Genomic DNA, 13,631 nt, shown 5'->3' on the forward strand with positions numbered 1-13,631 from the left:
CCCCAGTACTGGGATTAAAGGGATGCACCATTAGGCCTAGCTGGCCTTGAACTCTTAAATTCTCTTGCCTCCACTTGAGGTTTCTGGGATTATTGGCATATGCCACCACATTCCCATTTCTTAACATCTTACAACAGCTGCACAGATTTTATGTCTTATGTTAAAATATAATCCGTGTTTATTTTACTATTAAAACTTCCCTACCCAAATTTTTTTTAAATGATGCCCTTGGTAGATGCACCACATATGTTCTGTGGCTTCAAGTATCCTGGTCAGTAACATTTAGCCCAACCAAGAAATACAGCACTAGATGGTTTCTAAGGCCTCTGATCCTAGCCAGACTGGGGTCATCTGGCTGGACAGGCAGCAGGTAGTAGAAGAGTCTCATTTGAATGTCATACCTTTGATTTGACCAGACTATAGCCCAAAAGATGAATCATGCCAGTGGGTTCTATGGCCACACATCTTTTCCCTCAATAAATAGCATAAAATTCAATCACGGAAGCCCCAGAATGCTGGAGACAGATGTTGTGGCCATGTTTTCTTTCTCCAGAGTCCTGAGAGCTGCCTATAAGGGCAGACACAGATATCCCAGGGTTGCAGGGAAGGGCTCTAATGATTTCTCCTTGCCTGGTGGTCCTGGCTCTGTGTCTTCAGCCTGGGGCCATGAGTCCCTCTTACCCATCATGGGTATGGTATGGTGGGGCCTAGACTTTGCCCACAGGGCTAGCTCGTCTGTCCAAGCCACCATCCTATAGTATAGGCTGGGAAGGGTCCATCCCAAAGTGTGGAATCTCCACTTGGGCAGTTACTCATCTGAGTAGTGGTTCCCTGTAGGAGAGAAAGAAGATCAGGGAGAGAGGAATCAGGTTGGGCTTCAGGGTTAGCCCTGGACACCCCCCAGCCCCTGATGCTTACCCAGGACATTGAACTTGCACAGTGGGCAGGTCTGCTGTAGCATCAGCCAGGGATCCACGCAGTCTCGGTGGAACTCATGCTTACAGGGCAATACCCGGAGCCACTGCAGGGTGGGGGAGAGGCACGAGCTATAGATGGGGGTAGGCACGTGCCCTTCTCACTGAGCACTCTTGGGCCTTCCCAAGGTATGCTCTTGGTAGCCATAATGAGGACTGAAAGAAGGTCCTAGTGGGAGTGCTGAGGGTCTTGGGAGCAGGATCTGGGATGCCACAGGTCAGCTGGCAGCTGACCTTGCCAAGGCACTAACCTGCTTGTTACAGAAGTTATCTAGACAAACAGCGCACGTCTCCATGCCAGGCTCTGGAAGGCTGTGTGCTGCCCTGCTCAACCGGCAGCGCCGGGTCTTGAGGGACGCTAGTCTCCGAACCACACGGCGTTTGAACAAATCCCCCTGTGGGAAAAGGATGGCCACAGTCTTGCAGGCCCAAGGGCTGTGGGCACAAGAGCTTCCACAATTTGGCTCCCACCTGGCCTCCAGGCTCCTGCTGGTTCTGTCTCGATGCCTGCCGCTGGGCCTGAACCACAAGGCCTGTGCACAAGAGCATGGCCACAAGCAAGATGGCATTCCACAGCTGCTGCAGGGGCTTCTGGAGAGAGAGGAGATGTCAGGGGCACTGGGGCTGCTCCACATGCTTCCCCCAGGAATAGCCACCCCATGAACTCTAGTGACAAAGCAGGTGACATGTACTGAGGACCCTGTGTCTTACATCTCTATGCCACCCACCTATGTGCTCCTCACGGTCTACCCCAGCGGCATGGAGAGCCACATCTGCCCTTAGTGCCCTGCTACTCTGTTCCCGGCATAGATTTCTCCTGGTCTGCTCTCAGTCCCTGCCACCCTACACGTGCCTTCATCTAAGCTGATGTCCACGCCTGGAATTGCAGAAGAAGCTGGTATGCTTCCATCCTGCGGTCATTTTTCTCTTCAGCCACCAGCACACAGCCCCAGGGACTTCAGTGGCAGACTGACGACGCCACGCCCTCCTTCACTGGCTTGTCCCTTGCCATGTCCATGCCCTGCCACTTCCCCATCTTGAAAATTGTTTTTCCTTGCCCTTGCCTCTCACCTTTGGCTTACTGCTGCAGGAGCATTGCCCCTCAGGGTAAGTGTTCCCCCTGCCCAGCCCTCCTAATACCCACTGACCTCAGGCTTCCTTGCCGCTGCCCTGGGCAGTCCTCAAGGCCCTTTCACTGGTTGAGAACTAATGATATGGTGACACTGCAGGCCCAGCCTCTGTGGAATGAAACTGGAGTGGCAGGGTGGGCGAGCCACTCGGGCTCTCCCCCAGAGGTGCACCATGTCCCATGCGGGCTCTCCCCCAGAGGTGCACCATGTCCCACGCGGGCTCTCCCCCACAGGTGCACCATGTCCCACGCGGGCTCTCCCCCAGAGGTGCACCATGTCCCACGCGGGCTCTCCCCCACAGGTGCACCATGTCACCACTTGGGCTCTCCCCCAGAGGTGCACCATGTCCCACGCGGGCTCTCCCCCACAGGTGCACCATGTCCCACGCGGGCTCTCCCCCAGAGGTACACCATGTCCCACGCGGGCTCTCCCCCACAGGTGCACCATGTCCCACGCAGGCTCTCCCCCACAGGTGCACCATGTCACCACGCGGGCTCTCCCCCACAGGTGCACCATGTCCCACGCGGGCTCTCCCCCACAGGTGCACCATGTCACCACGCGGGCTCTCCCCCACAGGTGCACCATGTCACCACGCGGGCTCTTCCCCACAGGTGCACCATGTCACCACGCGGGCTCTCCCCCACAGGTGCACCATGTCACCACTCGGGCTCTCCCCCACAGGTGCACCATGTCACCACGCGGGCTCTCCCCCACAGGTGCACCATGTCACCACGCGGGCTCTCCCCCACAGGTGCACCATGTCCCACGCGGGCTCTCCCCCACATTGCACCATGTCACCACGCGGGCTCTCCCCCACATTGCACCATTTATATGTGCTGTGACAACTAAACACATTCACTTAAAAACCCTCGGCTTTCTTAGTAGCTTTGTCTTTGTCACAGATCCAAGGTGGGCTGTCCTAACAGTTTTATGAAAGCCTGGTAATAAGTACTTTCTGGAACTGCTCTTGCTAGCATCACAGCAGGATGCTGAAGGGATCCTACAAAAAAAAGCCACCATCTGACACCAGGTTGAGGCTGTGACTGCAGCAAAAGCAGCCCTTGCTTGGGGTGGAAGCAGTGGGGTCATTCCTTAGAGGTGTCTATAACCCTGTCCCTCTCCCTCTAATCGCGGCAGAGAAGTGGCACCTGTTCCAGGAACTCTCTGAGTCCTAGGTTGGGCTCAGGTGTTTTTGCTATGACCTGGAAGGGTGTGTGCCGACTGCCAGCTTGAGGTTCACCGCTACAGTACGACAGTGTCTATCTGCTCCTCAGCCAGAGTCCAGGCTGGGGCTACTGTGCTGTTGTGTCCTGTGCAACACTGGGGCAGACCAGTCAGCAGGGCATGCCAAAGAAGAGCCGCTCTGAAGGCCCGGGTAGGGAGAGGATGGTAGGGGCCCCTCCATTAGAGCAGCCAGGGTGCGGTTCAGCATAGTTTCTGGATTACCAGCTCAGGGTGGTAGCTGGGCCTGGGACCAGGCTTGGCGTCCACTGTCCATCAGGGCAGCTACGTGAGCAGCCCAGCCAGCTATCACTTGGACATCTCGTCTGCCACAGCCACTCCCAACTTGGCTGGCAGTACCTTCGCAGCTGTTCAGCTTTTTCCTCTGTCCCTGCCAGCCTGTCCTAAACACTGTACAATCTCACTTCCAGGCCATCAGGGCCCTTTCCCAGCCTATTCTCCCAGATGTTACCTTTCCCCCTGATCTTCACCAAATGCCTCCCTTACCCAGAGGTCTGCGCTGTCCACCCCAGTGGAGGAGAGAGAGAATGTGAGGAGCGTGAAAACACTTGGCCTGTGGTTGTTGAGCTGAGGTTTGGGAGCCAGGGTTTTAGCCTGTCTGACTTCCAGATGCTCAGTGTGGCACTGTGCACTGGAGTCTGCGCACCAGGAGACAGAGTATGTCTTCCTCCCCACAACTTACATAGACTGGAGTTCAAGAAATGCTGTGGATTGAACCCCTGGCAGCTAAACACTGGGCTATGTGGACAAGCAACACAGCCCTAGCCACAGGACACGAGGCCACTAACATACTGGGTTGGATCTCCTAAAATGCTGAGGAAGCCTGGCAGAGCCCAGCTATGCCTGAGCAGATGGAGTAAGACTGTGAGCACAGGACTGCAGGGAGCAGTCAGTCCAGAGAAGGCAGGCAGGATGAGCTGGGAAGTTCTATTAGCCAAGGAGGCCCGCAGACAGAGGAAAGGGGACCAGACACCAAGGACACCCGCAGACAGAGAAAAGGGGACAAAACGCCAAGGAGGTCCGCAGACAGAGGAAAGGGGACTGGACACCAAGGAAGCCCGCAGACAGAGGAAAGGGGACCGGACACCAAGGACGCCCGCAGACAGAGGAAAGGGGACCGGACACCAAGGACGCCCGCAGACAGAGGAAAGGGGACCGGACACCAAGGACGCCCGCAGACAGAGGAAAGGGGACCGGACACCAAGGACGCCCGCAGACAGAGGAAAGGGGACTGGACACCAAGGACGCCCGCAGACAGAGGAAAGGGGACTGGACACCAAGGACGCCCGCAGACAGAGGAAAGGGGACCGGACACCAAGCGCCACTTGGGAGCGGCCCAGAGGCAGGGAGGGGGGCAGGGTGCGCATGGAGGCTGAGGGAAGTAAGGCAGCCAGAACCAGAAGGAAGACTGGAAATGAAGGAGCAGTGTGGGCGAGGCTCTGCAGCAGACACTTGCTTGGCATGTACGCGGCCCTGGGTTCTTTCCCCAATGGAAAAACGGACGGGACAAGTGAGGGAGGGAGCAGACGGAAACATGACATCACCTACGACCCTAGGCCAAGTGTCATGCTCAGCGTCTGCTGTACCAAATCACTAAGAAATCATCTCTAAGATACGCAAGGCTGTCCTAGGATCCACTGGTACCTACCTGCTCCTGGGCCTGACCACCTCCCAGACACACCAAGTCCTGCCAGCCCCCATAGCTGTCCTTGGAGAGGCCACAGGTAGTCCACAGTGTCAGCTTCCATTCGATGTTGGCTGACAGGGACTCTCGGCTGGTGATCTCAGCAGTAGCCTGGGTCCTCCTGAGAGGAAGAACAATAGGATGGGGGGTGAGGAGGGCAGACAGAAGGACCCTTGGGAAGGGAGGCCCAGATTCATCTACCTGGCTCGGCAGTGGATACCCCAGGATGTTGTTGTTGTAGGCCTTCCAATTTGGCTCCCAGGCCTTTCCTGGCTGTTTTCCCAGGTTCTCACCCAGCCAGGCCAAAGAACAGCGTATCCATCGGGTATCCACTTCCTCAGGCTGGGCTAGTCCCTCGGCCAGGGGGCAGCTCCTTTCCCAGGTCCTGCCCCCTCTTTCCCTTTAGTTTAAGGGCTAACAAAAGGTCAGGTAAGGGCCCTCTCCAGAGACACCCTCATTCCCTGGAGCCCACTGGAGAGCCAGAGACCCACAGCACCCAGGAGGCAGACCACCCAAAATGAACCCAACTCACTGAAGAAGTGCCTCCAACAGCTTGGTGACGTTGGAAGAATAATGGAGGACAATTACTGGCCTGAGCAGAAGCTGGGATATGTCCAACTGCAGGAGACAGGGAGTCAGCAGGCTTTGTCCCCATCCCTCACCTGCTCACCCTCCCAGTCCATTCCAGTTTACCTCTCGGACCACACTATGGTTTAGGATGAGGAGGAGCAGGGCAGAGGCTCCCAGGAAGAGAGCACGGCGCATCTGCAAGGGAAGACAGACGGTAAGAGGCCACCACACCCCTGCCTTCCCTGTGATTCCGGCTCTCGGGAGTCTGACCGCTGGACAGACCAGGTACAGCTCCCTCAAGCATTCCAAAAAGAGATAAGACAGTCATAGGTAACACTCGATGGCTGTAGACTGAGGCAATAATTATGAGATTACATTTTAGAGATGTTAATTTGATTTTAAGAAATTTGCACATCATCGTGTGTGTGAATGAAACTTTCACTCCTCCCGTTCTCTAGGATCCAAAAAACCTTGTCATTTGCCCTAGTCCTGGCAAAGCATCTCTCTCCACCCTCGTTGACTCCCATCATGCATTCTGAGCAAAGGTCCTCTTTCCCCAGTAAATCCGCCCCTCCCACCTCCCCATCATATTGCTTTGAAGGCCAGGCCTTCTTTGAAAGGCTCTCTCCCCTTCCCTCCAAAAACCCTTTGCACCTGCTGAACCAGGGCCTTGGGATATGCCTTCCGGCCACTGCCTCGGCTCTCCTGGTGGAACTGAGCAGCCTGCTCTTTGCCCACATATGCCACTGCAATCCAGCCGTCTACAGGTATCTCTTGTTCAGCATCCACGATATCCATCTGTGTGAGGAGCCATGAGAAGAGGGAGGCAAGGGTAGCAGAAGAGGCAGCCAGGGTCTGCCACAGAGGATGCAAGGTCGGGGTGTGGGAATGACTTAGGAAGGGGCATGTGGATCTCAGGTCTGCGAAAGCCTGGGCTGCCAAGGGCTTGCTTGCTTCAGGACGGATTCTGGGGGAGCCGGATCTATGCGAGGATCGTAGCATGTTTTGGCAGGGTTGCGCTCACCAACAGCAGGCGGCCGCCCAGCAGCGGCTCGGGGCCGGCTTCAGGACCGATCCTGACGCCCTCCAAAACCAGGGCGTCCTGCCGCGGCAGCTTCACATCCACTCTCACTGTGCGGGCTCCGCCTCGCCCCGTCCGGGCCGCCGGCTCGCTGCCGTCCGCCGCTGCCCCGGGTCCCGCCAGGCCCAACCACAGAGGCAGCAGGGGCAGCAGCAGCAGCAGCGGCGACGGCGGCGATGGAGGAGGTGGCGGCGACGGTGTCGATCTCAGCGCGGGGCGATCGGCAGGGCCCATGGTCGGAGCGAAGAGCGGGCGAGGCCGTGGACTGGGGCAGCCCGGGCCCCGGTAGAACCGAGAAGAGCGAGGCCGCGCGGGACGGAGCGGGGCACCGGTAGGGGAGGAGCCGCGGCAGGAGGGGGCGGGGCGCCGGGAGGGTGAGCCGGGTGCTTGGGAGCTCCGCGCGCTCCCTAGTGGTCCCCGAGAACCCCGGTACAGGCGGCTGGGAATGCTGATTTGGGGCCGATCCCGGACAGCAGAAGGCTCTGGAGAGCTTGCCAGGTTGTCAGAGGAGACAGGTGCTGGGTAGTCGCAGGACCAGAGAAAGGCAGGAACGAGGGAGGTGCAGGGGCCTGGGCTGATGGACCCACGTTGTGTGTCACATCCTCCTCAGAGTCAGCGTTTCTTCATAAAATCAAATAGCAGGCGGCAGAGAATCGGCGACAGAAAGAAGATAGGGAGACTGAGGCCACGGTCTTAAAGGAGCAGGGAGAAGGGCTAGGGCACGAGGCTGGGCAAACCACACAGAGCCATAGTGGCACTGAGAACTGCACTGTCCTCGTCTGTAAAATGGACTTATCTCAACCTGCCCTATCCACTTCTAACACAATCTCCCATGTTTGCTGGATTATGAAGGTTCTGTTTTTGTCCTAAAATCTGTCCTGTACCCTGAGGGCTGGTTGCCAGGAGCTGACTCAACCTGAAACCTGAGCCTTTTACAAATTGTACACTGATAAAGGGCAAAGAGCAGACAGGCTGCCACACAGCCCCCGTTTCTAATGAAATATTCAAACCTATGGGAAACAGAAACGTGTTTAGCTGCCAGTATGCGATGAGCAAAATATTTCCAAAGAAGATAGAGATGCATAGGAAAAGTCTGCAAACGGGGGAACTGACATAAAACCGGCCAACACATACACAAACCTTGTCCGCCAGAGGACATGCTGCACTTGGGGAGATGGGAGAGATGGTATGGCTCGCTCTGTGACGAACTGCCACTAAGTCAGGTAACCACTGGAAAAACAGTGAAAGTGGCCAGGCATTGGTGGCACAGGCCTCTAATACCAGCACTCAGAGGCAAGTGGATCTCTGTGCTGTGAGTTCCAGATCAGCCTGGTCTACAGAATGAGTTCCAGGATAGCCAGACTGTTACACAGAGAAACCCTGTCTTGAAAAGTGAAATTAAACCCCTATTGCAATTGTCTACAGAAAACCAGTTCGTGTGAATTAAAAGACTTAAACATGAAAAGTAAAACTCTAATGTTTTAAATAAACAAGATTTTGATTATTTCAAGGTCATGAGAGTATTTTGTTTTGTTTTTAATGACAAAAAAACCAAACCTATTATTCATCGGCATGCCGGTAATCTCAGCACTTGAGAGGGTGAGGCAAAAAGACCATGGGTTTGAGGTAAACATACATTACAGAGTGAGACCCTGTTTGAAAAAGTATGAAACGGTGGGGGCAGCATCTGGAGAGATGACTCAGTAGTCAAGAGCACGGGCTGCTCTGTCAGATGATGCAGGTTTGATTCCAGCACCTCCAGCACCCCACAGACCGCCCGTTCACACTCCGGTGACTGCAGTCCCAGGGGATCTGGTGCCCTCTTCTGGCCTTTGTCGGCACTGCATGCACATGGGTGTGCAGTTGTGCATGCAATCATTGGTTTAAAATAAAAATGAAAAAGTTTTTTTGTAGACAGAGTTTCTGTTCCGCTGGTCCTGTGCCCTTCAGCCCCAGAAAACACACAAAGACTTATATTAATTAGAAACAATTTGGCCGATAGCTCAGGCTTTTTATTGCCTAGCTGTCTCTTAATTATTAACCCATTTCTAGTAAACTATGGATTGCCACAAGGCTGTGACTTATCTACTGCTCCAACATGTTACTCTTTCAGCAGCTACGTGACTTCTCTCTTGCTGCCTCTCTGAGTCCTCTCCCCAGCATTCTCCTCTTCTCCTAGCCCTGCCTGCACTTCCTGCCTGACTACTGGCCAATCAGTGTTTTGTTCATCAACCAGTAAGAGAAACATGTATACAGAAGAACATCCTCCATCATCTTTTTTTATTTTAGTTTTTCAAAACAGAGTCTCTCTGTGTAGCCCTGGCTGTCCTGGAACTGGGTCTGTAGACCAAGCTCTGTAGACCTCCCTCTAAGAGGAAGGAACCTCAATTAAGAAAACGCTTCGGTAAGATTGGGCTGTAGGCAAGCCTATAGGGTATTTTCTTCTTCTTAATTAGTGATTTATGAGGGAGGCCCAGCCCATTGTTGAGCAGAACTAACTCATCAATGGTGGTTCTGGGTTCTAAAGAAGCAGGCTGAGCAAGCCACGGGAAGCAAGCCAGTGAGCAGCACCCTCCACGGCCTCTGCATCAGCTCCTGCCTCCAGGTCCCTGCCCTGATTTCCTTCAGTGATGGACAGTGATATGAAAGTGTGAGCCACATAAACACTCTCCTCCCCAAGTTGCTTTTGGTCATGGTGTTTATCACAGCAACAGTAACCTTACCTAGGCAAAAGTATTAATAATTAAATTACATTTAAAAATAAGTAGACAATGTGTCCATGACTAAACAATACCAAACTAAAGTGAGAAAAAGGCTGAGGAGACTGCTCAGCAGGCGAGCCTACAGTGCAGGCAGGAGGACTCATGGAAATGTCAGGCGGCCGTCTGGGACTTGCCTACAATCCCAGCTCCTGGAAGGCAAAGTCTGAGAGCCCTTGACCTAGCTACAATTCAGGTAAAAGACATGCCCCAATATGTAAGTGGAGATCCAGCTAGGAAGACATCAACCTCAGCCAATGGCCTCTACACGTACATGCACGTATGGTCCCCCAACACTCTTGTGTACCCACATACATAAACAAGAAAACCCCTCCAAGAACATGCATGTGATAGTAAGTGATAGAAACCTGAACACCAAACTGGAAGAAGAGATTTGTCACTAAATCACTCAGCCCAGAATATGTGATGTACACATAAGAGAACAAGACATCAGTAGGAATTGGACAGAGGCAGGAACAAGAATGGCCAATAAATGTGAAAAGTTTGCTGAGGGTGGGACTCATTCATAAAGTGTATGCTTAATAGGCCCTGGATTCAGTTCTGGGGAGGGGATGCTGAAAAATTAAAATGAATTATTTGGAGGCCGGGTTCGAGATAGGGTTTCTCTGTGTAGCCTTGGCTGTCCTGGAACTCTGTAGACCAGGCTGGTCTCAAACTCACAGATCCATCTGCTTCTCCCTCTGGAGTTCTGTAATTAAAGGTGCATGCTACCACTACCTAGCAAAATTAATAATTGAGCAGGAAAAGGAAAAATTCAAACCCTGTGAGAGACTAACTGGAGTCTGACCCTGTCAGGTGCTGCTAGGGATGTGGCATTTCCACAGAGGGGAGGGGCAGCTTTGCTGTGCTGGCCAGGTACACAGCCACACTAGAAAACTGTCATCAAAGAAAACTGGAGGTAAAAATCGAGTATATAGTCTAGAATAATGATTCTCCACACAGACAGAATACTAGTTTTAAAATCTTAAAAATAAGCCTAACAAAGTCCTAGATGGACGGGGCCTGAAGAGATGGCTCAGCGGTGAGGAGCATAGTCTTCTTGCTCATAGCTGTCCAGAGCTGCAGCTCCAGGGATTCTGACACCCTCACACAGACACACGTGCAGGCAAAACACCTGTGAACAGGGGGGGGGATCTGAGATGAGGGCACATGCCTGTACACTCAGCATTTATGAGGTAGAGGCAGGCAGATTGTGGGTTCAAGGCCAGCCTAAGCCACAAAGTGAGAGCCCCCATCAGAAAACAAATAAAACAGGATGCTGTGTCAGGTAATCCCAGATACTAAGGAGACTGTGGCAGAGGGATTGGTTGAGCCCAGGAGTTGAAGTCAGCCTTGAGAACATAGTGAGAGCTGTCTCATATAAATAACCTACTCCCCCAAACCCCTGACCCCTAACCCACACTTTAAATCAGTACCAGCACCTCTGGAGGTAGGTTTGCTTCTGTTAGTTGTAAAAGGTTTCCCAGAGAGATAGTTCTTATGTACAGTCTCAGCTGAGAGCCACCCCACTATGATGTACAAAACAAGGTTGTATTGTGAAAGACTGGAAATAGCTCAGGTCTCTATCACTAAGACAAGAGATAAATAGTGGATTCTTCATATGGAGACTATCATATAACACAAATAAATGTTTTGCAGCATAAATGATTCTTACAGTATGCTAAAAGTAACTTCTTAAGAACAAGCCCAGCTGGGTGTGGTGGTGCACGCCTTTAATTCCAGCACTTGGGAGGCAGAGGCAGGTGAATCTCTGAGTTCCAGGCCAGCCTGGTCAGCAGAGCGAGTTCTAGGACAGCCAGGGCTACACAGAGAAACCCTGTGTCAACCACCCCTCAAAATAGAAGCCCAACAATAGGCTCATCAGGGTGTCTAAGATCAACTCACAAAGGTCAGTCTGCAGTGTCTTTTTATATACCAGCAAGGAACAATTTTAAAAAGAAATTAAAACAATAACCTCACTTATAATAGTTGTATACAAAATAATGAAATACTTTTGGATGAATGCAAACAAGGAAGAAAAGACACATGCATCGAAAACTATGAAATGTTATTGAAATGCACAAGAAGATCTAAAAAAAAACCAGAAAGGCATTGGCATAGTGGATTAGCAGAATTAATGTTGCTACAGCACTGGTGCTACTCAAAGCTATGAAGAAAATCAGGGAGACACATGACATTTGGTCACCAGAGTGGGACATAATGATGCTGGCATCCAGCTAAGGACCTAACGCATGCCAGGTAAACACTTCACCACTAAACCAGGCTCTGCTTTTAAACCACATGAGTACTCATTATATCATCTATCATTATTATTATTATTATTAGTTGTAACAGTAGCATTAGTATTACTACTACTATTGAAACAAGGCATTGCTATGTGGGTCAGCTCCCTTCTGATCCCTCTCTTACTATGAGGTGAGTTCCTCCCCCAGATATTAGGCCTAGTAAAAGCCACTGGGGTGGATGAGGTCTGGAACTCACTGTGTGGCCCAGGGTGGCTTTGAACTCTTGATAATCCTTCTGCCTCAGTCTCCTAAGTGCTGGGTTGCAGGCATGAGCCACCACACCCAGCTTCTATGAAGAGTCTTACTTCTTTCATTTTGTGAGTATTTCAGCCCTTTTGTATGTTCCAGTGACAGGGTTACAGAGATCCACTATCATCAACAAAGCTGCTGGCTCTGCCTATTCCTGTTTCCGTTTATTGCTCTCTGCCCCCAACCTGAGGCCTGAGCAGAGCATCCTCACTGACTTCCCAAACAAACGACCTAGAAAGACATAGAGCCTTACTCATCTTTGACCCCCAGGACACACTCTGCATCCCAATAAATATCCACATCCCAGCCACAAAGCACAGAGGGTAACTAAAGGCATCCCTGGCCTGTCTTCCCATTGACTGGCCTCTGCTTATCCTGGAAGACAAAGAAAGTTTAAGAGTGTCATTGTAAGTGGGACAGACCCCCTGTTGGTGTGGATGTGGAGTGGGTGTATGAAACAGCAGTGTTCCCAAGGGGAATGAGCCCAGGAAAGGGAGCAGCTAAGTCTAGGACACTGGCTGCAAGGAGTCTAGGACATTGGCCCCACCTGGAGTGGACTGGGAACTAGACAGACACCACCTGCTCCCAGGGATGGATAGACAGGATAGCTTCCTGACCTTGCCCAGCCTCCTAGTCACTAGGAGGTCAGATACCCTCCATGTGGCAAGGAACCAATCAGAAGCTAGCTGGCGGGTTCTGGATGGGCTTTATAGGATCTGGATGTGCGTTATGGTAACAGTGGCTTATAAAGCATAGCATCCGCTCTGGGAGGGCCTATAGGCCATAGCAACCAGTTGACCAATCAACACAGGACAGCTTGTCCAAGCCCAGAAATGCACCAATCCTGAGACTGTTGTGGACTCCAGACCATCCTCTTGCTCCACCCAATAAATTTCCTGCCCTGCAGTCCTTCTGGGTCCTTCTTGCTCCACCTGCCCTGTTGAACAGATGGAGGAGCCGAGTTAATACAGTTAGCTTGCTAAATTATTAAAGAGTCTTTGCTTTTGCATGAGATTGGGTCTCTTGGTGATTTAGGGGTTCAGAATTTGTGCACGACATTGGGGGCTCGCTCGGGATCCCCAAGACCCACCACGACCCCCCTTCCATTGAGTCTTGCTGTGCCACATCAAGTAACTCTGTTTCCCTGGAAAAGTTCTGTGTTCTGTGTCTGTTTAAGCATATGCTCTTTCATGTTTTACTGTCTCTGGTACGCTAGTAAAACCTCCAGGAAACAGGCTAAGAGGGCCTTGGCAGATGTGCCTAATAAAGACAGGCCTGGGGCAGCTGAGAGACATCTCAACTTCTGGCTGGAAGTTACAGCCCTGCCAGCAACAGTGCTTGCCAAATCCGGGCAGCATGGAGGTGACTCTGGGCACAAGCCTCGCCCTTCCCTGGATAGCCCCAGTTGTGGTGGGCTTGATCAGCAAAGGCGCGTCCCCACCCCCCTCTCCGTCTGCAAGCACCTGCATGCAGTACGTTAGTGGTATGGTGTGGGTGGGGGTCTTTCTTCCCCCTATACCTTGGATCAGTCTTCCCCCACTGGGTCCTAGCGCCAGGACGTGGCTTTCCCTTGCAGCCGACTTAAGCAGAACGGCCAAGGTACAGCTTTTAATATGTTAATACATGTTTAAAGTTA

At 52.4% G+C, this 13,631-nt stretch overlaps 1 protein-coding gene across 2 annotated transcripts; it reads right to left on the reverse strand.

Annotated features, from left to right (window-relative positions):
* Positions 1-160: 160 nt before the first annotated feature.
* Rnf215 (ring finger protein 215) lies at positions 161-7,023 on the reverse strand. 2 transcript variants are annotated; one of them, XM_040746819.1, is made up of 9 exons: positions 6,625-7,021; positions 6,255-6,398; positions 5,724-5,795; positions 5,563-5,648; positions 4,995-5,151; positions 1,446-1,565; positions 1,226-1,369; positions 919-1,021; positions 161-831 (listed from the first exon to the last, which is right to left on the reverse strand). In XM_040746819.1, the coding sequence occupies exons 1-9, from the start codon at positions 6,913-6,915 to the stop codon at positions 809-811; spliced, it is 1,140 nt and encodes a 379-aa protein (XP_040602753.1). In that variant the 5' UTR covers positions 6,916-7,021; the 3' UTR covers positions 161-808. The 2 variants fall into 2 exon arrangements, with proteins under 2 accessions (XP_040602753.1, XP_040602754.1); XM_040746820.1 differs by lacking the exon at positions 4,995-5,151 and having other exon boundaries at positions 1,226-1,565; positions 6,625-7,023.
* Between the last annotated feature and the right edge of the window lie 6,608 nt (positions 7,024-13,631).

Source organism: Mesocricetus auratus, unplaced genomic scaffold (genome assembly GCF_017639785.1).
Source record: "Mesocricetus auratus isolate SY011 unplaced genomic scaffold, BCM_Maur_2.0 Super-Scaffold_100006, whole genome shotgun sequence".
Taxonomy (NCBI): domain Eukaryota; kingdom Metazoa; phylum Chordata; class Mammalia; order Rodentia; family Cricetidae; genus Mesocricetus; species Mesocricetus auratus.

Coding starts and splice junctions, on each gene's coding strand:
- Rnf215 (XM_040746819.1), bottom strand. CDS start 6,915: ATGGGCCCTGCCGATCGCCCCGCGCTGAGATCGACACCGTCGCCGCCA. Junction 6,399..6,624: donor TGGGCGGCCGCCTGCTGTTG/GTGAGCGCAACC, acceptor CTCCTCACACAG/ATGGATATCGTGGATGCTGA. Junction 5,796..6,254: donor CCAAGGCCCTGGTTCAGCAG/GTGCAAAGGGTT, acceptor CTTCCCTTGCAG/ATGCGCCGTGCTCTCTTCCT.